Below are 23583 nucleotides of genomic sequence, written 5' to 3'. Positions count from 1 at the left end.
TACTCAACAAGATAACAAGAAAAGACTCTTTAGTTTCTAGTATCGTGTTTGATTATTCTTTCATGACAGAAGGTTCTAGTGTAAAAGAGACAAAAACATGCTTGATCGAAAAAATAAAAATATAAAATAAGACAAGATAGTTTTGGAGTGAATTTCTGTATTTTCAAAACAGTAATACAAGGAGACATGCTTTCTCTCGGTTTCCACTACCCAAATCTCTTACATCCCATTGCATAGAGTATTCTTACCATTTGGGACAGAAACACATCTGTAATGTTCTCCTGTCACATTTATTTTATGAACATAATAATGGACTCCGACGACTTCACTTGAATTTGGGAAGATGAAGCGAATACTACATCACATGTACACTACATGAGTAACAAGTGATTATTCCACCTGTTCCGGGGACAATAATATTTGTAACCAACGACACAACACACAAGTTTTTGAAGCTTTTTTTTTTTCAAAAATTTAAAGATATTGGTCTTGAACCATTTTTAAATTTTGAATATTACGTGCAAAAATCCTTAACTGATGACAAAAATGATTGATGTTGAAGAGGATGTTCTATGGACAGCTGCTGTGCTGCAGATTCTAAGCAAACGCCTTGGCTTCTTAATCCAAGCCACGCATGAATCTCATGGGATGTTTAGAAATATGCTTGTTATTGATTTTTAAAGTGTTTTTTACTTTAAAATACATTAAAATAATATTGTTTTTATTTTTAAAAAATTATTTTTGATATTAGTACATCAAAATTATTTAAAAATACTAAAAAATATTAATTTCAAATAAAAAAAATTAATACTTTTAAAACATAAAAATAAATAAAACATTTACGTCTGTTCGTGTACACTTTGAGATTCTCATTCAAGGGATGCAGGGATTAAGTTGTTGTTCCATAACATAGTAATATTTCAAAAAAAAATTAAAAAAATAGTTTTTTCTATTCAAACATAATATTTTTCATGAAAAACTAATTTTTTAATTTTTCAATTTTGTATGATTTAGAAGTTCTTCGTGATTTTTCAATACAAGGTTTTCAAATAAGAAAAAAAAACATATATATACAATACAATTTTCTTATACACAAGCATTTTTTTAAAAATGTAAGATATTAAAATTAATATTTTTCATTTTTTTATATTTAGTTAGTGACACAAATTTAATTTTTATTGTAAATCTAATATAAATATCTTTTGAGTTAACAATATAAATTCTTCATAACAATTTTAGTAAAATAAAATTATTATTCTATAATTAGATTATCCCAAATACAAAATACTAAGATGAAAATTATGATTTATGGTTTTTTTATTAAAAATAGTTGTAATCTTAATGGGTTTCTTATTGAAAAATGAAAAAAAAAATTGTTTTCATTTTCAATAAATAAATAGGTTTTTTAATTCTTTATTGAAAAAAAACTACAAAAGAAAAGGGAAAATTGTTTCTGCTATTAAACACACCCTAACATTTTTCTTGGTTTCCCCCAACCTAATTAACCAAACCTTTCACATTCAATTATTTAAATTCAATCACTAACTCTCTGGCTAAGGTGCTTAGTATTTCTTAGAAAAAAAACATTTTAAATTGTTCTAATGGATGCTACCAACTATGTATTGGGCACATTATTTTTGGAAGCTTTAAGAGATATTTATCCAAAATATTAAAGGAAATAATTGTATATCATTCAAAGATTGTAAATCAATTAGCAAATCAAGAATTTTTGAATTTTTATTTCCATTTTTCCTAATTATCTCATCCCTTTCTCAAAAAGAATTCAACTAACTCTATGGATTTTCTCTGAATTACCATATTAATAATAAAACAATTATATTTCACATAATTCAAAATCTAATCAATACCCATAATTGATATATATTCAATGTAATCATGAAAGAAATAATTAATGCATGCTATACACAAGAATTATCATTAATGCATATAATATACAAAAAAATCTAATCTAAAAAGAAGTAAAAAAATTACACCAAGATTTGTTTGATAATATTGATTTATCTTAACAACCACTTTAAACACCAATGCTAATTATCTAAATAAAAAAAATAACAGCAAAGCTTATTACTATTTTTTTCCCATAAATAAAAGAATAAGAGAAAAAAAATCAAATTCACTTAAAAAACAAAAACTAAAAATAAGGCAAATATGTGTTTTCATTCAATAGCCTTTCTTTCCTCTAGCTTTCTCACCTGTTTTCTCCCAATGGGTCACCACCACCCTTTCCTCTTCTCCCTCTTCCTCCTCCTCTTCTCCACCGCCACAGCCGACGACGGCGCCACCATTCTTAAGCTGGCCAAATCTATAACCCCATTACCCTCCGGCTGGTCCACAAAATCCTCCACCACTTTTTGTTCCTGGCATGGTATAAACTGTGATTCTTCCAAATCAAGAGTCACCTCCATTTCTCTCTCAAAACTCAGCCTCTCAGGCACTCTTCCTCCAGAAATATCTACCCTTTCTGAACTACAATCTCTGTCTGTACAGGGCAACCAGCTTTCTGGGGATCTCCCATCCCTCGCCAACTTAACGAATTTGCAATACATTTTCTTGGATTCCAACAATTTCACGTCCATCCCTCCTGGTTTTTTTCAAGGATTAACGGGTTTGCAAACGTTTAGTATTGGAAATAATGTTAATTTGTCTCCGTGGCAGCTTCCAACTGATTTAGCTCAATGTACTAGTCTGACAACGTTAACAGCCAATGATTGTCAACTTTTTGGTTCTATCCCTGATGTTTTTGGGTCGTTACCAAGTTTGCAGAATTTGAGACTGAGTTATAATAATTTGACGGGGGTTTTGCCACCTTCTTTTGCGAATTCTGGGATACAGAATTTGTGGGTGAATAATCAGCAAATTGGGTTAACTGGGAGTATTGAGGTGATTGGATCGATAACTCAGTTGTCTCAGGTTTGGCTTCATATGAATCAGTTTACGGGTCCTATACCAGATTTGACAGAATGTAAGAGCCTTTTTGATTTGCAGTTGAGGGATAATCAGTTTACAGGGATTGTGCCTGCGTCGTTGGTTTCTTTGCCGAATTTAGTGAATGTTTCTTTGTCTAATAACAAATTCCAAGGACCTGTGCCTCAGTTTCCCCCGTCTGTTATCACCGTTAAAAATGAAGGGATTAACAAATACTGTGCAGGTCCTGGGGTTCCTTGTGATGCTCTGGTGATGACATTGCTTGAGATTGCTGGGGGTTTTGGGTATCCGTCGACATTGTCTGATAAGTGGGATGGTAATGATGCTTGTGGTTGGCCCCTTGTTACTTGTGACGTTGGGAAGAAGAATGTTGTTACTGTGAATTTGGCAAAGCAGCAATTTACGGGGAGTATCTCTCCATCATTTGCCAAGCTCTCTTCTTTGAAAAGTTTGTATCTTAATGAGAATAACTTGACGGGTTCAATTCCTGATAGCTTGACCAAGCTGCCAGAGCTAGAAACCCTTGACGTTTCCAACAATAACCTATCAGGAAAAATTCCCGAGTTTCCACGCTCTGTGAAATTAATTACAAAGCCGGGGAACCCTTTCTTGAGGACAGATGTAGATACTTCCAGTGGAGGAACTACCAATGGCACTTCCAATGGAGGAACTACCAGTGGCACTTCCAGTGGAGGAAGCAGTGCAGGTAGTACCAAGATACCTGGAGGTGTGATTGCAGGCATCATTGTTGCTGTTGTCATCTTTATTGTTGTCCTGTCATTTGTCTTATATCAATATAAGAAACGACATCCCAAATCTGGGAAGGAGTTGAAATGGGATGGTGGAAAGGAATTTTTCAAAAATGAAGTTGCAGGTGGAGGGAATGGTTCTAATAAGGTCCCTAATGCATTGCATAGCCAGAGCAGTGATGGTGATAACAGTAAAAATATTTTTGAGGGTGGGAATGTTGCTGTGCCAATTGAATTTCTTCGACAAGTGACTGATAATTTTCATGAGATTAATATTATAGGAAGAGGTGGTTTTGGAGTGGTTTATAGAGGAGAGTTGCATGATGGAACCAAGATTGCTGTGAAGAGAATGGAATCCACAGTGATGGGAAACAAAGGTATTAGTGAGTTTCAAGCAGAGATTGCGGTGCTTACAAAGGTTAGGCATAGACATCTAGTTGCTCTCTTAGGTTATTGTATAAATGGCAACGAGAGACTCTTGGTCTATGAGTATATGCCACAAGGAACACTAGGACAGCATCTATTTGAATGTCACGATTACAGGTACACTCCACTTACATGGAAGCAGCGGATCACAATTGCACTGGATGTGGCAAGAGGAGTTGAGTATCTGCACGGTTTAGCACAGCAGAGTTTCATTCACAGAGATTTGAAAACTTCAAACATTCTTCTTGGGGACGACATGAGAGCCAAAGTGGCAGATTTTGGTTTGGTTAAAAATGCACCAGATGGGAAGTATTCTGTGGAAACACGATTGGCAGGCACATTTGGTTATCTTGCACCTGAGTATGCTGGTAATTGACTCGGCCCTTTTCGTATATTCTCAACTTTGTTGAAGGGATTTCTCCAGTTGCCTGTTCTTCTTAACAATGATTTAGCAGTATGAAGATTGGAATGTCAATAGGTTCACATTTTTTGTTATGTTTCTCACATGGTCATTTCATCTTTGCATCTATTTTGTGTTGTGTCAATTGAGTTTTTTCATTGCAACATTTTAGAAATAGCCATATTTTTTCCGTCCAGTAAATGCTTCAGGTTATTGGCTGCTGATATTGATCGTAACTTTCTCTTGATTTTGATGAACTGAATTAGTTGATAGTTAAGTTTAGTAAGGGTTGACTTTTTACAAGGTCAATTTATTCTACGAACAATTTCTGTTGTTTGCGTTCTCATTGGGTGCATGCGTGCAATTATGTTTGCTGCAAGCATGTTTTCAAAGACATCTCTATGTGAATTTGCGTTTAATTCTCAGATTCTGCACGCACTTTCCTTTAGTCTGATGAAATTATTTGGAAACCAGTTCCCTTTGTTTGTGGATGATCCGAATCTGAATTGGGTCTTCTTTGTTTTCTTCAGCTACTGGAAGAGTGACTTCAAAGGTGGATGTCTATGCCTTTGGAGTTGTTCTAATGGAGATTATAACTGGCAGGAAAGCAGTGGATGACACTAGGCCAGAAGAGGCAGCTCATCTGGTCACATGGTTCCGTAGGATCCTGATCAACAAGGAGAACATTCCAAAGGCAATTGATGAGTCTCTAAATCCAGATGAAGAGACATTAGCCACCATTTATACGGTGACTGAGTTAGCAGGACATTGCACTGCTCGTGATCCATATCAGAGACCGGACATGGGGCATGCAGTGAATGTATTGGCACCTCTTGTAAAGCAATGGAGGCCGGCTAGCCAACAAGAGGACCAGAACTGTGGCACAGACCTAGACACCAACCTTCCTGAAACACTGCGAAGATGGCAAACTGAAGAAGTAACTTCTACGATGTCTGATGATACTTCCTTCACTCAGACCCGGTCAAGTGTTCCCTCGATGGCCTCTGGCTTTTCAGACACATTTACTTCAAATGATTGTCGGTGACAAAAGGAGATTAAAATACTTTTGAAGAGGTAAGGTAGAAAGGTGAAGATTGGTATCCTTCTCAACTGGCTGGATTGCTGCCACTAGTGGTTACCAAACTATATCAAGGCTTCATTGTATTTATTTATTTATTTATTTATTTTCGTTATTTTAATTGGTCCAAAGCTGAACATTAGAGCTATTTAGTTTTTTTTTTCTCTCTCTCTCTCTCTTTACTTTAGTCGTTGAGGCTACTGATTGATTTAGCTACCCTGGAGTCAAATCAGAAACGGGGAGAAAAGGTGGTTGTAATATATTTCAGGCTCTATTCTCTTCTTCTTCTTCTTTTTCATTATTATCATTATTGTTATTGTTATTGTATATATTGCTTTCAGGTGCTGATTGCTGTGTGGAGATTTTTAGGTTTTTTTTTTATTCGTGGCTTTCCTTTATTAAATTATTAAAAACAAAAACCTAAAAAAAAAATATGAAAAACACTATATATTCACTCACATAATATTGTGGATTTCAATCATAGAGGAAAAAATTGGCATTGAATTAATGCTTGGTTTTATAATAAAAATTTTATTTTATTATTCTTAAAAATTAAAAATTTTGAAGATCAAATTTGATAGTCAGACTAAAATATAAGTATTTTTTTATAAAACTATTCATGAATCGCCTTTTTAAAAAATCTAATCTCCAAAGTATTTTGTTTATGTTTTTGTTTTTGAACTTTTCAGTTTAAAACTTTTCATTTTGATCAAATACTCTATTTTGTTCATATTTCAATCTCTGAGTTTAAAAGAGAAGAAAGAATCATCAGAAACATCAGATAAAAAAAAAAACAGTTGGTTGGCCGATATATGTTAATAGAAAATTCAAATTTGGTGTCAATGTGTTTATTTTGACGAGATGAGTGTTATTAACGTATTTTTTTTAACTCCATGTTGTTCAAAAAAGCAAATCAAGGTTGAGAAATATATTTTTTAGATTTTTTTGTATTTTTTTAGCCAATTTAGGGATATTTCAAGTTGAAAATTAGTTTATTAAGGTTCTAAGGGTGTTTATCATATGTTTTTCAATGAAAATGGGTTTGAAATAGTTTTTTGGATCCAAAAAGCCTTGCTCGGTTTTCAGGCTATCTCGCTAGTACCAGAATATGAAGAATCACATGACACATCATCTACTTTACTTTTTTAAAAAAATAATAATGGATGACATGTTGTTTGTTCTTAAAAAAAAATAAGAAGAAGAAGATCAGGTGTGCGAGCCCCATCTATATGGCTAGGTGCCTAAGCCTCTTTTATGAATTTTTTCCAATACTTTTTTTTTTAGATTTACATTGAAATGTATTATAAATAAAATGCTTAACATGATATTTAAATTATTATGCAATTTTGATATGGTTTTTAAATAATATTTTGGGTTTTTATAGGAATGTTAATAATTTCTTATTCAATTATTTTGTACCTAATATTCCAAAAAAACCAACTCTTGAATTTTCAATGAAAATAAAATTTCTTATCTTTAATTTTTAGTAGATTTTTGACAAGATTTTAACATATTTATTATTTTTTTTCTTCAATTGCATCCAAAATATTGAAACATTATTTTAATATATTTTCTGAGAAATGAGAATTTTCAACTTATTTTCACTTCAAAATACCATAAACTCCTCTCCAACACATTTAATAACCCTAAACACCCTAAAATCACCAAAATAAACAAATTGACTGGATGAGAAATATATAAACCAAGCCAGGTCTCTTTTCTTATGGATGTTTAAAGAAAACAATTAGCACTATCAAACTTTCCTTGTTGAATGAAACTTGAACAATTAGCACTATCAAACTTTCCTTGTTGAATGGAATTTATTGACACAAAAAACAATGAGTTTCTACACCGAAAAATTACCTAATTGATAATTTTTTCTCTACTCACCTTTTAAGATGACTTTCACTCTCTTATCAAAGTCAATAACTAAAAAATAAGTAAAATAAATTTTTAAATCAAAATAAAAAGTTTGGTGCAAGACATGTAATTTCTTCTTGTTATACTTTTCAGTCATTTTTCTTTTAGTTTTGTATTTTTATGATAATTCGAATCTACTCTCATTGAATTCGGTCACAGAAAGGTTAAATTGAAATTGGGGGAATAAAAAAAAATCAAAATATGATGGTTCATTGTCTACATAGACAGTGAAAGCAACCCCAGTCATTTGTTAATTTCAGATCTCTATTCAATTTCGATTTCCCTGATCAGAGAGCTTTTGACTAGGTTCCAGAGTACATGAAAGAGTTTCAGCTGTGATAAAACCATATCTCAAGACGGTTCTGTTAACTTTCTCATTAAAATTGTCATACAAATGTACCAATCTAACAAGGTTGTGTGAGATTACAACAAAAAATTGTTTTACATCTTCCCCTCCCTCCACCACTGGATTCTTACGGTACTTTCCCGGAGAGACCCTCAATCAGTGGATGTCTAACCACCAAGGGGGCGGGGCGGGGCGGGCATAGGGATTCTAACAGTACACAATGACTAATAGAAAAGGAAATGGTGGGGAAACGGGGTAAGACAACTATAAATGAAAGAGTTTATTATTGGCAATCACTGTTATAAAATATAGAACCACACTCAACAAAACTTCCATGGAAAAATTCATACCCAGCTTGCTTTCTGTAAATAAATAAGAGTGAGTTGCTGATCCCAGAACACATATCAAGCATGACATTGATTTTCTTTACTTTGAATCTGATTCTGTTCTTGCAGTCGCCTATCAAAACTTGTAAAATCAACTGTAGATGCCAGAATTATGAAGACATTTTTACTTGAATTTGCCGATGGACCTGCACTAGAAATTCTACATAGGAGAGAGTGCCAGCTGGAACCTTGTCTTCAACCAAATATGAGAAGAATGTCATTCCTGTGGAAAAAGTAGCAGTTGAATTTTAACAAATCAAACTTGTTAAGAACATTTTAACAATAAAAACTCTCTCCATCCAGTGGTATCAGCAGAAGAAAACTCAACACCAGACAAAGACGAGATCGGTGCGTGTTTTATGAAGCACAATTTGATTGGATGAACATAGATATTACCACGATGCATTTACAGATCAAAATTATCATCAGGACAGATAAAAATTATCATCAGGCCCTCTTTGGTAGTAGCTAGTGGTTTTTCTGACTACATATAGTGCTGTGATCAGTCATCATGAAATTTATAATGATGATATATCGATACCAAAAAACTACATGATCAGTCAAAACATGACTTCAACATGAGAATTGATACGAGTAGCAATGTTGTATGGCCCATGAAGTGAAGGAGGGTAGGTGCTGGCAAACTAACACTTCTGTTCTGTGTTTCCATAAAATGACCCAATGCAGTTCCTAACTAGTCACACATTTCCAAATAACCTGATAAGTAATGAAGTATCAGAAATGGCCAACAAGTTCTGCAACTACTTTGGCAGGGGTACAAGATAATGTGAGTTTTTCGAGGAGCTAGTAATCTGTTTCATTTTGGTTTTGGGTTTACAATATGTAGTGGAATTACAGTTCCCTCCATTATATAGAAGAACAGGTCCAATGAACTCACCTGATGGATCTCCTTTTTTACACAACTTTAAACTGCAAGATAAGAATTGCAATACATCAGAATGAGAGATTGCAAGCATGTGAGATAGAATGACAGAAAAAAATAATAGGTGAATATAAGTCATAAAAAAATTCTTATATTAAAAATCACCAACTGAAACATCATACCGCAGGAAAGAACATCTTTGGCGTCGTATCTCGTTCACCACATCATTTAGTTTCTTTGATAGTGAATTGTCATATTGCTCCAGGACATACTGAGAATACCAAAATAATTAGTTGCAAATCAATTGAATGGCTACGCAAATAGAAAATTTCTGATAAAACACCTCTGACAGGTCCATGTATTTACAATGTTAATTATCAAATTAACTCAAAGCCCCAAAAAAACTTAAAAAGTTTGAGCATTATTATCTCCAAAAGTTTCATTCATAAAATTTCCAACTGGGCCTGTGAATTAGTGGTGTCTTGTAAGGCCATTCTGTGGGCACATAGCATACGAGGTTATGTCCCTCGAGTGAATTTGGCATCTTCCACATTGGTCTGATGGTCAGGTACAGCTTCTTCCAAACCAAGATTAATAAAATAATGATGTTAGGCAGATCTAAATTCTTTAAAAGAATGGTACCTGAGTTGGAATTTCAGCAACAGATGAAATGCCAAACAGTTTTTGCAAGATATCTGGATTAACCGAGTTCCCAATATATATTGAAACATCCTGACCATTCTCAAGAAGATAAACTCCATTGTCATTCACATATTCACTAGAAAGAGGAAGTGCAGGGGGGATAAGAGATCCAATTGCTTCCTGTCAATGAGCAGCAGGTTACCATTGAATTTAGGACAAATATATAATATAGCATTGAAAATAGTAAAAGACAACCCATGCCTGTGAATCAAGGTCGTGGATTGCAATCATCCTAGGGTGCACCAATGGAATCGCTAAAGGAGTAGAAACAGAAGAAACATAATTGATCCAAAAAGACCGATCGTCTATCCTCCCATCGAGTTTCAATCCTGTACTTTTAATTAATGCTGGAAGAGAGATAGGAAGCCAGAAAAGGGGAAAAAATCAAGGCATGTCAATTTCTTTAAATATACTAAAAGAAACTTGCTGATACACTTGCATCCATTTCAAATCTGTCCAGTAAACAATACACATTGCAGAACAGAAACGGAACTATTGTATCAATAAGAGGAAATATCATTATGCACCAAAATGAAAAACAGCACCAAAATTTATCAACAAATCAACGTTTTAACTAAAGCTATTTCTACCAAGGAAAAAAAAAAATGTAAAGCTACAGAAACACTGAAAAGGAAAGGTGTAACTGCATTGAACTAATTTACTTATCTAACTAGCTTTACTTTAACCATATAAAGTTATGTTGCTCTTCAATGCTTTAACCATATTAACTCCCAGAAAAGAAATTCTGCTAGACACCCAAGTGTATATGGATCATGTACAGGTATTTAACTGTTATAACAGTTCCACAGCATAAAACATGATTAATTGTTAGGTGAGTTCATAGCAATATCTGCAATTTCAGCATAAACACTATATCGGAATGAGCATAAATTAATGCGAGAGAAGTATATACCGAGGGTGTACAGGGGCAGAAGTTTAAGTGCTTCTGGAAGGATGAGTTGTCCTGATGATGATACTGTCGCACAAAATTTGCGATATGAAAGCAGAATGTTTATGCAAAAGTTTGTCACTCGGTCTCGGATAACCAAGGGTGGGTTGGAAGGGATTTCGCTTGCCGCTAGAAAGACAAGTTGAGAAAAGTATCAGTCCCCTTACGGCAAAACAAAAAATAATTACTTATGTTATGCCATGAACAATAAAAACTTTTAGAAGCAAAGAGACATCCATTCTTATGTAACTAAAAGGCCAAACTTTGGCAGGAATTTCTATAACATGTTGGAAGTGAGTGTGAAAAAATGACAGTTATTATCATGATAGTGACTTAAACATGTTGGATGAGAATGATATAAAGAATGTCAGAAACCATGATATGAGAACAGTGTAATTATGAAACAGTGTAAACAGACAGCAAAGAGAATGCCTCACAAAAAATTCAATACCTTGCTTCAAGAAACACACAAATTGGGAATCCAAGTCAGCCAAGCGGAACAGATTACTTAAATTGTTTGTGCATGGTAATGATAAATTTGTAACACGAATTCTTCTTTGTCCATACACGGTGGTGTAGAGGAGGGCACACTGAACAATGAAGCAAACAATATGAATAAGAAATCTTCTCAACAAAAGATTCAAGGGAAATCGCTCCATGGTCCTTCCAAGTTTCATCATTCTAAAAAGATAAAAGCAGGCATTTGCAATTGGCAGCCAAAATAAAGTCATCTCCCTTTCACTCTGTAATTGTTTCATATTCAAGAACCACCTAATTAGATACTGCTAGTGTAATGTACCTGTGCTAATTGAATTACATGTCAGCGATGAAAGCACACAATTTCAATTGAGAGCAAAAATCAAGTCTTCTTTCTCTCATTCTGTTATTGTTTCGTGTTCAAGAACCATCTAACTAGATACTTCTTAAGTAATGCACTTGTGTTAGTTGCATTATATGTCAGCAATGACACATGGCATCAGCCATGATGTTGTGTTTTGTAACTGTCCCTGCAGTCCCTCTATACAAGGACCCTCCTGATCTTTCTGTTTCTTTCGCGAGTACCAAGGGAGATTTGAGAAAAGCTTGATTAAGCCATTTGGGAAAATAATGGGGAAGTAGAGCTGAAGGTTGTCAGACATCATGATTGACGTGCTACAACATTATTGACAGATATCACAACACATTCAGCATACTGATGTTTCAAATTCTTTTAGCCTTTTTTTCTGTATTATTGTTTCACGAATCTTGCCAGGATCAGAATAGCAGTAGAACGTGAATTCCTGGCTACTGTTATCTTGGTCTGTTTAGATGGTTCTTGAACATGAAACAGAAAAAGAAAACCTGACAGCAGTTAAGTTCGTGTTTTGGATTACTCCGGCAGGTGGTTGAATTGGACCCCTAGCAAAATGAATGGACCATTGAAGAACTTGAGTTTTCATAAGCTGCTGACACCAGGACAAGGTGGGTTTCTGGGAGAAATTACAGCACTGTACTTGTCGCATGGATTCTCCTCTAACCTACTAAATGGTAACTGAAAGTAGCCTTACATTGCAGTCGAGATGAAATTCAAGGATTTAATTGCATGAATCATAAAACCAGATTATACCATATAATGGTCAAACTTGGTGGGACCACAACATAATTCACCCTAGATATAATGAAAGCAGATAGGACCAGTAAGTATTAAAAGCTGTGCAGGTGGCAAGAAATACTAAGATACCTGGAAAGCACATTCTGAGCCATCCTGCAACTTATCATCATGTTTTAATGTAACCATAATAGTTTTGTCACAATCAATCTGCAAAACAAAAGGAATGATCAGGTAGAACAATTAGAAGTAAAAATGCTACAAAATATGCACGTTGCCACTTGACTCATATGAAACCAGAGATAGGAAATCAAGAAATGGAATGATAGAGCCATAAAAAAATAAAATACATGGTGAATCAGCCTCCAATAGATCAGCCCAAGTCAAAACAGATTCTTCTACTCACTCGATAGCTTGTTATATGAAAGAAGTTTCTGGCGAGTGAATATGATTTTATATTCAGCCTGATGCTTTAAAATGCAAAGTTATAGTCCAGTATCAATAGAGGATGAATCTAGGCACCTCACAACTTGAATGCTCTCATTAACAAATAAACTAAAGTGTAATAGGCTACCAGAGTATGAAAATGAAGAATTTCATAAAAAGATACAAACCGCAGCTAGGTCAATATCTGTTGGAATGCGCTTGCAAAAGTTTCCATGGTATTCTTGAACTTGAATGCCCTATAAATAAACAAACCACGTCAAATTCCTAGTATCATGTAAAGAAAACATAATCAATCAATTTATAACTGTGAGCAAGGTACAAAAGATATATATCCCAGAAAGGAGTACCTGGCTGCACCTCACACGCATCACTGCCTCAAACCCTTGAGGCCGTGTGACATTCCATCTGAGATCATTGTACAGCTTTGCTGGATCAGAAACAGCAGAGAAAGGATAGTAATAATAAACCTGGAATAGAATGTGAAACATTTGAAGTCATAATCAGAAATAGCAGCTCTAAAAGAAGAAACTAGAAGTCATTCACAGCACGTTGTTAGAACTCATGCACTGGGTGATGGGTACAATGATATGGTGGTGAAATGTTAGCATAAAACAGATTGCCAATATATGCCAAATATTATCCAGCTTGCCTACAAGAGAGCCCCCAGCAACTCTCTCCTAAGGATCATGGCAGCAATATCTTGTACAAGATATGCAGTATGGAACCAGCCAAAAACACTGAGGTCATAACTCACCAAGAGGAATCAAGGTGCACAGCAAGTAATTAAGGTTTCCGTGTTTGAATTAGCATGTTTACATGATTTAGAATGCAACATGAAGCGCGTACCATGGAGAGAAACCAACACAAGGATCTAGGTCATAAGTCACCAAAGAATGGAAGATGTACTCAATAAATCATTGAAAATAGATGCTTGACATCACCACATATCACAGAACTAAAAGTCAAATATCACACAGAAATGGGGGGAAAAAGATTAAGAAAAGTAAAATGAGAAAGATAGCTGGGAAAGGGCATCCAGCATATTAAACAGAAATAAATAGGTCCCAAACATCAGTTAACTACTGTACAAATAGGCTTGCTGCCTTTAACATGGTATTGCAAAGATAAAATTCCAATATACATGTTGTCATTTTACTGAAACTGTGAAACAAGTGTTATAACTACAGGATTGGCACTTCAAGTTCAAATAATACCTGCCCTCCAGTTGTTTTAGGGATGACAGAGATAGAAGCAATGTCGACATAAGTCTGGGTAGTGATGAACACATCAACACAGACCTAGAACACATACAGGAAAGTAAACCTGATTAGATACATTTTGGCAAAAGGGTATATATCTACCAGCTCGTGATTATGATAAAGTACAAAAGGGAAAACGAACAGTTGAAGTACTAGCATCCTCATAATGAACATGTAAACAGGGGGAAAGAATTATAAAAAGGCCACCTGATATTCAGCAAATTCAATTGCCATTTCCTTCAATGTTTTGTCTGCTGGTTGGAGTAATTTATGGGCCTCCTGCAATCCAGTAAATAAGAAAATACTGTTACCAAAACCTCAGGGCTATATTCTCCAGTTGAATTGACTGTTTCTTCACTTCACTAATTATGATGGAAAAACAAGAGTTTAACAGATGAATACTACTGCAAAACATATTATAGCCCCGTACTCCACTTCCAGTAAAATGGAACATGAGAAGGAATGTCAGTCCATTAGTTTCAAGACAAAACTACCAGGTTATTTAAGCCTCAAATAATGATTAACATGACAAGAAGATGAGCATATCCATTTTTCAACATTAACCTTCCAAAGTTGACAGATAATCAGATCTAATTATCATCCTAACATGTTGATTCTTCTTCCAATCTTTCAGAGGCATAAGAGAAGAAAAATTATATTTAGGAAAGGCTATAAGTTTGTGTGTGAGTGTGCACGGTTGTCAGTTATAACTATTCAAAGGCAAGATGAGATTGAAGTTAGAACAAATTATGCAGTCCCCTTCAAATATGAATGGATGGGATAAGATTCAATAGTTCTCATCTTAAATTAATTCCACGCTGCAGCATGAAAAGCAAGAAGACAACCACAACAGATGGCAGGAGAACACATAAATAAGATAAATATACCTTCTCCCCTGCAGAGATGTTACTTCTTCCCTCAGCCTCTCGAGCAGAAAGGGCTCCAATGCCAACAGAAGGCAAGACTGAAAACATAGTAGAATCATCAGAATACCCCATCAGAATGATTTCAGTCTAGGTTTTATAGTGGTAGGAAGAAGCAGGAAAGCTCCTAACATGTAATAGGATCAAGAAAAATATGGAATTGCCTGAAACATGCTTAAAGCAAGAAAAGCATCCACAAAAATACATATAATTTCCATTTGAAAAAAATGTAAAAGTGAAATGATTGCTTAATTTAATAAAACTATGACTAACACCATAGGCCAGGCAGCCAGCTCAAATTGAGTCTAAATCAAACTTGATGAAACTCTGGTATATGTGTTTTATTCTAGAACTCTCTCACGAGAGAAAGTTAAACCTTTTTCTTTTCTCCATTTCACAAGTCACTTCTTTCATTTGAATATTCTAGACAATAACTACAAGTAATTCCAAATTTACAATGATGCAGATAACAACTACACACATGATCACATAATATACAGTATGAATACTTAGTATAAAATATCATTCTCTTTATTGGCATCTAACTGAACTCAGAACTTAGATCAAAATCAAAGCCTCAGGAGCACATATAGCAACAGAGAATAAGTGGTTATCTGTTCTCAAATTATATGCCTAGCACAGTAACAAAGAAAAGTACAAGGAGCAGAATGTTATTGACTGCATCCTACCATAAAAAATACTAAAATTTAACAATCATGTACATTTACATAGGTCAACAACAACAAAAAATGAAAGAAAGAAAGAAAAGGTGAGCAGATGATGACAAGTTCATAAGCTTGCCTGATTGAAATACCAAAAGCTTCCCTCCAGTATTTTTCATTGCCAAAAAAGCTGCCTGAAATAGGAAAAAAATGAATTATAAATTCCAAATATCTGAAGATATTTGCATGAGTTTGTGATGCATATAATATTTGATTCCAGGTGACATCTATAACCCAGCAGCAGCAGACACATAGGAACATGTATCATTCTGCCAAGGTTTTTCCATCTAAAGACAAACCTAGGAAAATAGGAAGCACCGTATGCATCAATTAGTGTGAATCAATTAGGTTCTCCCTCTGAAAGGCAAAAAGAGATAGAAAATAGTGTTTTGAATGTAGTGGCTGAAAAACCTCGTGCGGACAGTATATGTATATTCCATTTTAGTTATCAGGACATGCATGCTTAGTTACATGATACGTGTCCAAATGCGCTATGTTGTGCATGCAGCCCAAAGTACCCCGTTTCAAATATTATGTGTTAAGACTAATGTCCAAGATGGAACCATGCAAGCGAATTGGAAATTTTAAAGGACCGAGTATCATGGTCAGTGCAAAAATTAAGTTTCACCTCCCCTTAAGAAAAGACATGTACAGTGTTTCAATTTTTTACGGGATTTGCATACATCATCCAAAACCAATACATATATGGTTTCCACTAGCGAAAAAGACTATACCTTGATTGCTGCACTGAAGGCTGATTCAACGATTCTACTGTTCTGAAACATAGTTGGAATACTATCCAATAATAGCTCTAAATGTTGACGGCACTGAATCCACACAAGAAACCAAAAGAATTTTAAAAACTAATAAAGATGGCTGGTGTCACTAAACATAAAACTCATAACTGAATAATAAGCGTGTATATTTTGGCCCATCAGGACCAAAAAAGATCAACCAAAGAATAGGAGTCCAGATGGCTAACCTCGGAAACCGGAACAATAACATCAGTTTGCAGAGGAGTATAAACATCATGTATATCAGGTACAATAAGCATCAGTGGCTGCAAACATGTGTCAAAAATCAAAATCAGCACTCAAAATTTTTGATGTGACTATTCACTGAAATTCTAAAAATAATTGAAATTTAATCAGAACCATAAATCTAAGTACAATAAAATGATGTGCTGGATGCTGGTCATAGATTTAATAACAACTCCCAGAAAAGGTATGAGCAGAGAAAGACAGCACAAAACAGCATCTAGCTGATTGTTCAATCTACTTAAAGTTCTTTATCCATCTCCTTTACTTCATAGATACCATACATCCTCCAACAACAAAAATGTATCAGCTTGCATCTTCAGGAAAAAAATGTCATATTTACCTGTTGTAATGCCCGTTTCAGATTGTAAAAATGGATTGTTGAATCAAAAGTTGCAATGCCCACCATTGTCCGTGGCCCTTCCTGCAAAGGATTTTTCAGTCCATACATCAGTAATCAAAACTGCCTTCTTGTTTGCAAATCTAGGTATATTATGAAATACGAGCTAGAGTAAGTTATCAAAAGAAAAAATAACTGCAAATAGCATGAATGATTAAATGAATGCAAGTGAATCTCAACATAATATTAATGCCAGTCGATGAAAATACCAGCACTAGACGAATTACATGCTAAAATGTTTCGGAAGTGGACATAAAACTCACCGGAAGATCAGCAATAACTTGATTAATTGAACTGCAAGCTGCAGCAGTCGCACCAGTTTGTATGGCATGCATGGATACATCAATAAGAAAAAAATACACAGCCGGCATGGGATCACGGACCTAGAAGACAATAAATAGAAAATAAAATATTTACAGTAGTCCGGAGAAAAACTATAGTAACTGAACCAAGGAATCAAATATATAATAGATAGTCACATAGGCATCCAATTAGAAGAAAATCGAGAGCAAACGGTATTTTATAAAACTCCAAATTCTTAAGAGAAAACAAACCATGTATTCTTTTGTGGCAACAAATTCAACTGTTCCCCTGCATAGCTCGGGCCTTTCATCAGCATCTCTACGCCTACCATCTGGACCTAGATTGCAGTGGTAGTCACGGGGAGTCTCATCAGTAAACCCTGCCAAAACAAATGGGTGAAATTGTAGAGTCCCTTATCATGCCAGTATGTTCAGGGAGCAGAGCCAAATCAACTAGCCAATGAAACCAATAAAGTGTTGTAGCTGTTAACAGATCTATAACATGTCAACACAGCTAGTTATAAGCTGTACATCTCAAAACAATGCTCCAAAACTGAAAGTGGTACGTTTGAAAGTGAATAATAAACAATGTCTAGTCTTGATTGATGCATGCAACACTGCTCCAGAAGTTCTGACAGTGATAAACTAAATACGACACGTATAGTACATGACTTTTTCTTGTCTTCAGTCACCGACTAATCCAAAGAGGCATTGGGAAGGATAAGACTATTTCAAATCCCATTATAACTAGCAAATCAAACATTTTGCAAAATTCAGAAAGCCTAACAATTAAAACTGCAAAAAGAATTCCAACAGCCAAAAAAATAAACAGTACGTAAACTGACCACACAAATTACAAATGAACTGCCTCCCTTGATCAATGAATTTCATAAAGGGATTTATGTAGCCTTTGCAACGAGAACAACGAACAGGACCACTTTCTCCAAAATCAACAACCTACAAACACAAGTTTTTGTGATATAAGAACTAGTGAGATTATAATTGCACAATTCATCAACATGAAAGCAATGGCCCGTGCTCTTTTTACTGGTTACTAGGCATTTACACACAAAAAAAGAAAAAGAAAACCTTATAAATGATGATAATATGGGTTGGTGATCCCCAAATCATGTGTCAGATACAAGATTTTAATTGCTTTTGTTGGGGATCAAACTTCAATGAGAAAGAAAGAACATTGGAAATGAAATAAGAAAGAAGAATTGCAGTAGAAAACAATATTTCACCTAGTAATGAGCAAAACAAACTTTCTTTTCATTCAGGAAAGAAGAAAATGTCACGCAGTAGAGATGGAATAAACAAAAAAGAAATCGTTAATACCTGGACAGGATCCTCTGATGGATGAGGAAGGGCCAGAGGTTGAACCAACAAAGCCAACGGCATGCCAGATGTTGATAACAGATCAACCGTGCATGGAATCTGAAATATTGAAGGAGTCAATCATAATGTCAGAAATTGTAAATGCTTCAAAGAAAGTCTTCAAGTTTGTGCATGTTAAGAGTTTATTATAACCTGATTGATGGTGCACCTCATGTACCGTGGACTGCAATTCCCAGTGTCTGAAACAATGTAGTCACTTGTAGCAGGCTTTACAAAAAGACAAATAATCAGAAGAGGGATTGATAAACCAGTGGTTAAATTAATTTAGCATGCAAAATTCCACAGAGAGACTAAAAAGAAAGAGACAAATCAAGAAGGAATAAATACCGGTGGTGGGTTGGCCTGATTCCCCGCACGAGTATCGTGCAGGATCACAGAGGAACCTGGAATGGGCCGGGGAATTTGATTGGGATCAATCTTTGATGCTCCTGATAGAGGACTTCCAGTTTGACCCATAACAGGTGATATAGCAGTCATTTGATTTGGTAGTGGTGGTGGCATTCCAAACATTCTAGGTGGTTGAGCAGAACCAGGAATTGGTGGAGGTTGAGCTACCTAGAAGAATCCATAAAATTCAGTGTTCAGAATTTGTGGGAGGAAAGAGATGCATATGTGATGTCAGGCAAAGATTCACCCATTATAGGCAGGAGATGGATCCCTGCTACTTAAACAAACACACATCAGCACAAATCACACTGAAATCTGTAAAGCAAGATAGCCCCATTCTTCCATGAAAAGTAGCTCTTAACATAGCCAGAAAATTTCATATTCTACCTAAAGTAGATAGGAAACAATTGAGGCAACAGACCAGCAATGAACAATTCATGGAATGGAAGTACAAGGAAGATTTACAGACAGATTTATTGAAGAATAACCCTTGTTCACTTCTTATGCTGCTAATCCATATATCAACAGGCATGCACACGAAATCACACTAAGTTTGTTTGGTTAACATATACAATGCCATGACTGTTCAAATAAAAAACCTTGGCGCAAACCAAACACATGATAAGTTAACTGCATGGTATATCAGCTGGTTAGGAGGTGGAGCTTATCAAGAGACAAAGCTTTGCTTTTCTTTACAGATAAAGGAATCTGGAAGCTGGTGGTCGCTGCCTTATTCCCTCTTCTTTCCCTCACTTTTCCTTACTTTGCTCTTTTGTCTTTCTTTCTGAAGGACAAGAGTGCTATTTAAGGGAGGAAAGAAAAATATACAAGATTAGTTAGGAGAAGAAATCCTCCAAACAAAAAAGAAATTAAAGCAATCTCAAGCTAAAAGAGCACTCCGATCTCTCTGAATAACTTTAAGACAAACATTCATAAAAGTCCTGAAGGCACCACTGGCATGTGAGAAGAGCAATATACCCCACAACAACTGGCTTGAAGTGAAAAGATACTTTATATTCCTGCATTTCTTTCCATCCAAATGAACCGATGATTTCAAAGCAATAGAATTCCATAAAGCTGCCTAGCCCCTTCTTATCTCCTATCACACAGCCTCCCCTTATTTTCTTCTCTCTTTTTTTAGTTCTTCTCCCTCTATTCTTTACTTCTATCTTCTTCCTATCCTCTATGTCTATGTCCTTATACTTGTAAAGTCGGAAGACATTTAAGCTGTTTTCTATAGCTAGACACGCCCAAGCACCAGCGAATCTACTCAGTTCAACTGTCAGCTATGGTTTTCTATAATTAGACACGCCCAAGCAGCTGCAAATCAACTCAGTTCAACTGTCAGCTATGGTTTTCTATAATTAGACACACCCAAGCAGCTGCAAATCTACTCAGTTCAACTGTCAGCTATGGTTTTCTTTAATTAGACACATCCACGCTGCTGGAAATCTACTCAGTTCAGCTGTAAGCTAAGGTTCTACCTGATTACCAGCTTCAACTTTCATTGTCCGGCCCCAAAAAACCAGTTATATCGCTCATAAATCTTAGGTTACAAACTGTTAAAGCAATCTACCTGATTACCAACAATAGTCTCTTGGTTTACTTTTTCAAACTGTTAAAGCAACACAGCATAAGCTGTGAAAAAAGATGTCACCATCATTTTCTCAGCCAAGAATCTGGCCACCTCGATACAAGAAATTTTATGTTACTCCAGGAGTAATGACCAATAGTTACTCCATGACCCACTTTGAAAAGAGAGAATCACATTCGGTCCTACCAAAAGTGATAAAAATATTTCTGCATACCTCTCTCTCCTATGGAGTAACTATCTGGTATAAAATTTCTCGCCTCGATACATCAAAAAATCGTTCACGACATTTAATCTACACTGTTACAAGAATGTTTTAAAGTTAATAAGAAGACATCAGAACCTGCAAAACTTCCAATTAAGAACCTCATAAGTTCCTATATCAGTCTCTTATCACTTGATGAAGTAATGCATGCCGCCAGAGTAAGCCTTGGCTCTCAGTATAGCATATTTGAAAACAATCAAAACATTTCATGATATAGTCTAAAGTAGTAGAAGTATTTCAATGCATGTTTTTGTTTCCTTTCATCTTATATTACATAACAAAGCACACTATTCCTCCAACCTATTCAAGTTCATGATTGATTTTTATAATTTTTTTCCAGCCATTTTTCTAAAGCAAAATGGAGCCTTGAGGCTGAATCTACATCCAATGCAATCCCAAATAGAGTACAAACTATCTTCAATATAACAGTTTTGAAGCTATCAACATCGCCAGGAGAGCTAGTTTACTTGAATTTCAAGCAATTGTGAAACGCTGAAGTTAAAATAAATTCAAAATGGAAACTGCATAACAATTGAGATTTTCCAAACACTGACTGCAGGTTGTGAGATTTTAACAAACTTACAGACTGCGGTTGCATCTGTGGTGCGAAAGGAGAACCTACTGGTGGTGGTGCCATCCCATGCTGAGCTGAAAACGGTGTCCCTTGAGGTGGTGCTGAAAAGGGAGCAACTGGCTGGCCACTAATCCCCGAACTACCCATTAAGTGGCGCATGCTTTGAGGCGGTGCGCGAGCCAACCCCACTGTTGGTGGAGGACCCATGGGCGGTTGCTGTGGTGCACTAACAGGGGAAGGAAAACGTGGAGCACTCTGGAAAGCTGGTGCTGGTGGCCCATTACTCATTAAACCACCAAATGAACTGGAAGGGGGCATACTCAAAGGTGAAGAAGATGGTGCAGCAGGACTAGGGCGAGAACCCAATGGCGGTACAAGTGAGCCTTGAGGTGGTGCACCAGAGACAGGACCCATTGCCAGACCACTACTTGCAGAAGACGGGAATGACCCCGGAGGCGGTCTGGACCCAAAAGGCTGCGTCTGACTGAAAGGCTGCGGCTGACTGAAAGGCTGCGGCTGACTGAAAGGCTGCGTCTGACTGAAAGGCTGCGGCTGACTGAAAGGCGGCCCAGTAGGTCTACCAGGGGTAACATTTGGGGGGAAAGTGGATGGAGGTAATCCCGAGGGAGGCACTGAAGGTCTAGGGACAACACCAGGAGGTGGTGCACCAGGCCGGGAAAATTGTGGTGAAGGAGCTGAGGAGGGAAATGGCGGTGGTTGGCCAAATGGCGAAGGCCTAGGAGCTGAATTCGGCATGGAAGAGGGCCGATTGAGATTCAAATTCTGAAAATTATCGGATAAAATATTCGGGTTTTGCTGATAATTTGGGTTATAACTAGGCGGTGGTGGTTGTCTAGGTGCCCCTGGAGGCACATTAGATGCCATGTTTTTATCAAAACAATCCAATCCCAAAAGTTAAAAATCCCTCTTTTATCTTCAACAAGTGTCAATCTTCAAAAAAACAGGACCAAATCCAAATCTACACATTCAAAAACACAAAACCCGAATCTAAATTCACTATAAATATATATTGAGCCCACAAATTTATACTGGAATGAAACATAAATGAATGTAACTATACAAAAAATGAATAAAGATTGGATCTTTTTGAGAAGAGAGAAGAGATAGTTAAGTACCAGTGATCAGAGAGAATTGGATCCAGCAATTCAGCGAAAATGATCAAAAGGGTTGTTGGATCTAAGAGAAATAGTTTAGGAGAGAGTGAAAACAAGAGATTTCTTCAGGGTTTTTGGAATCAGGAGAGGAAGATCCAAGATGGGCACATCAATTGAGAGACAGAGAGGGGGGGGGGGGGGTTGATGACAAAAGACAGGTTTTTTAGAGAGAGAGAGAGTATATTTTCACTTTTTTATAAAATATAATAAATGGTTTTGGTTATTCTAAAACAAGAAAACAAACTTCAATTTAGTCCTTAAAAGAAGAAGAATCATTCTCTCTGTTGATGTATGTTAATATTTTCTGTCTTACGTACGCATATATCATGAAATAAAACACGCCGTTTAATGGAATAGAGGAAAATTTCGTACTTAACTGATAGAAATATTTGTTTGAGGACTCGATTGATAATTATATAAAACATTAGGAACTAAATTAAATGTTACCAAAAAAGAAAGATTTGGATGGTAAGTTTGGAAAATAGGAGAGGACGTTACATTACACATAAAACTAGAAGAGAGAGAGAGACTTATGCCACGTCATTATTTGTGGGGGGAGTGATTTCTTTGATCCACTTAGATCGTGCCATTTCAGCATTGTGATTCCAAGTCAGCTTTTTCTAGGTACACAAATTATTACTCTCGTCTCTTGTCCAAGTCAACCGTAGCTTGCTTTCTTTAAATATGGTAAATAATATAATCATTTATAAAATATATATATATATATATA

General features: G+C 35.7%; 2 protein-coding genes across 3 annotated transcripts; one reads left to right on the top strand and one right to left on the bottom strand.

The window, feature by feature from the left end:
- The first annotated feature begins 2189 nt into the window (after nt 1–2189).
- LOC18110982 (receptor-like kinase TMK4) lies at nt 2190–5882 on the top strand. The gene is made up of 2 exons (XM_006389261.3): nt 2190–4489; nt 5052–5882. Exons 1-2 carry the CDS (start codon nt 2227–2229, stop codon nt 5564–5566), a joined length of 2778 nt encoding a protein of 925 aa, XP_006389323.3. The 5' UTR covers nt 2190–2226; the 3' UTR covers nt 5567–5882.
- A 2239-nt stretch (nt 5883–8121) lies between these two features.
- On the bottom strand, nt 8122–23019 carry LOC18110981 (protein transport protein Sec24-like At4g32640). Of its 2 annotated transcripts, none has more exons than XM_024583381.2 (25): nt 22815–23019; nt 21688–22686; nt 19189–19416; nt 18994–19068; nt 18802–18900; nt 18309–18420; nt 17716–17843; nt 17425–17544; nt 17105–17185; nt 16707–16784; nt 16459–16551; nt 15804–15858; nt 14967–15043; nt 14287–14358; nt 14035–14118; nt 13168–13287; nt 12988–13056; nt 12506–12583; nt 11237–11375; nt 10750–10914; nt 10038–10183; nt 9777–9956; nt 9317–9405; nt 9150–9181; nt 8122–8474 (listed from the first exon to the last, which is right to left on the bottom strand). In XM_024583381.2, the coding sequence occupies exons 2-25, from the start codon at nt 22561–22563 to the stop codon at nt 8362–8364; spliced, it is 3309 nt and encodes a 1102-aa protein (XP_024439149.1). In that variant the 5' UTR covers nt 22564–22686; nt 22815–23019; the 3' UTR covers nt 8122–8361. The 2 variants fall into 2 exon arrangements, with proteins under 2 accessions (XP_024439149.1, XP_024439148.1); XM_024583380.2 differs by having other exon boundaries at nt 21688–22657.
- Between the last annotated feature and the right edge of the window lie 564 nt (nt 23020–23583).

This window comes from Populus trichocarpa, chromosome 13, assembly GCF_000002775.5.
Source record: "Populus trichocarpa isolate Nisqually-1 chromosome 13, P.trichocarpa_v4.1, whole genome shotgun sequence".
NCBI lineage: Eukaryota > Viridiplantae > Streptophyta > Magnoliopsida > Malpighiales > Salicaceae > Populus > Populus trichocarpa.
This window is presented reverse-complemented; position numbering and strand designations above follow the sequence as displayed.

Excerpts from the sequence above, each read along its gene's own strand:
- LOC18110982 (XM_006389261.3), top strand. The coding sequence starts at position 2,227 with ATGGGTCACCACCACCCTTTCCTCTTCTCCCTCTTCCTCCTCCTCTTC. Across the intron at positions 4,490-5,051 it reads TCTTGCACCTGAGTATGCTG|CTACTGGAAGAGTGACTTCA; the intron begins GTAATTGACTCG and ends TGTTTTCTTCAG.
- LOC18110981 (XM_024583381.2), bottom strand. The coding sequence starts at position 22,563 with ATGGCATCTAATGTGCCTCCAGGGGCACCTAGACAACCACCACCGCCT. Across the intron at positions 18,421-18,801 it reads CATCAGAGGATCCTGTCCAG|GTTGTTGATTTTGGAGAAAG; the intron begins GTATTAACGATT and ends TTGTGTTTGTAG. Across the intron at positions 17,844-18,308 it reads GTTCATTTGTAATTTGTGTG|GGTTTACTGATGAGACTCCC; the intron begins GTCAGTTTACGT and ends TTGTTTTGGCAG.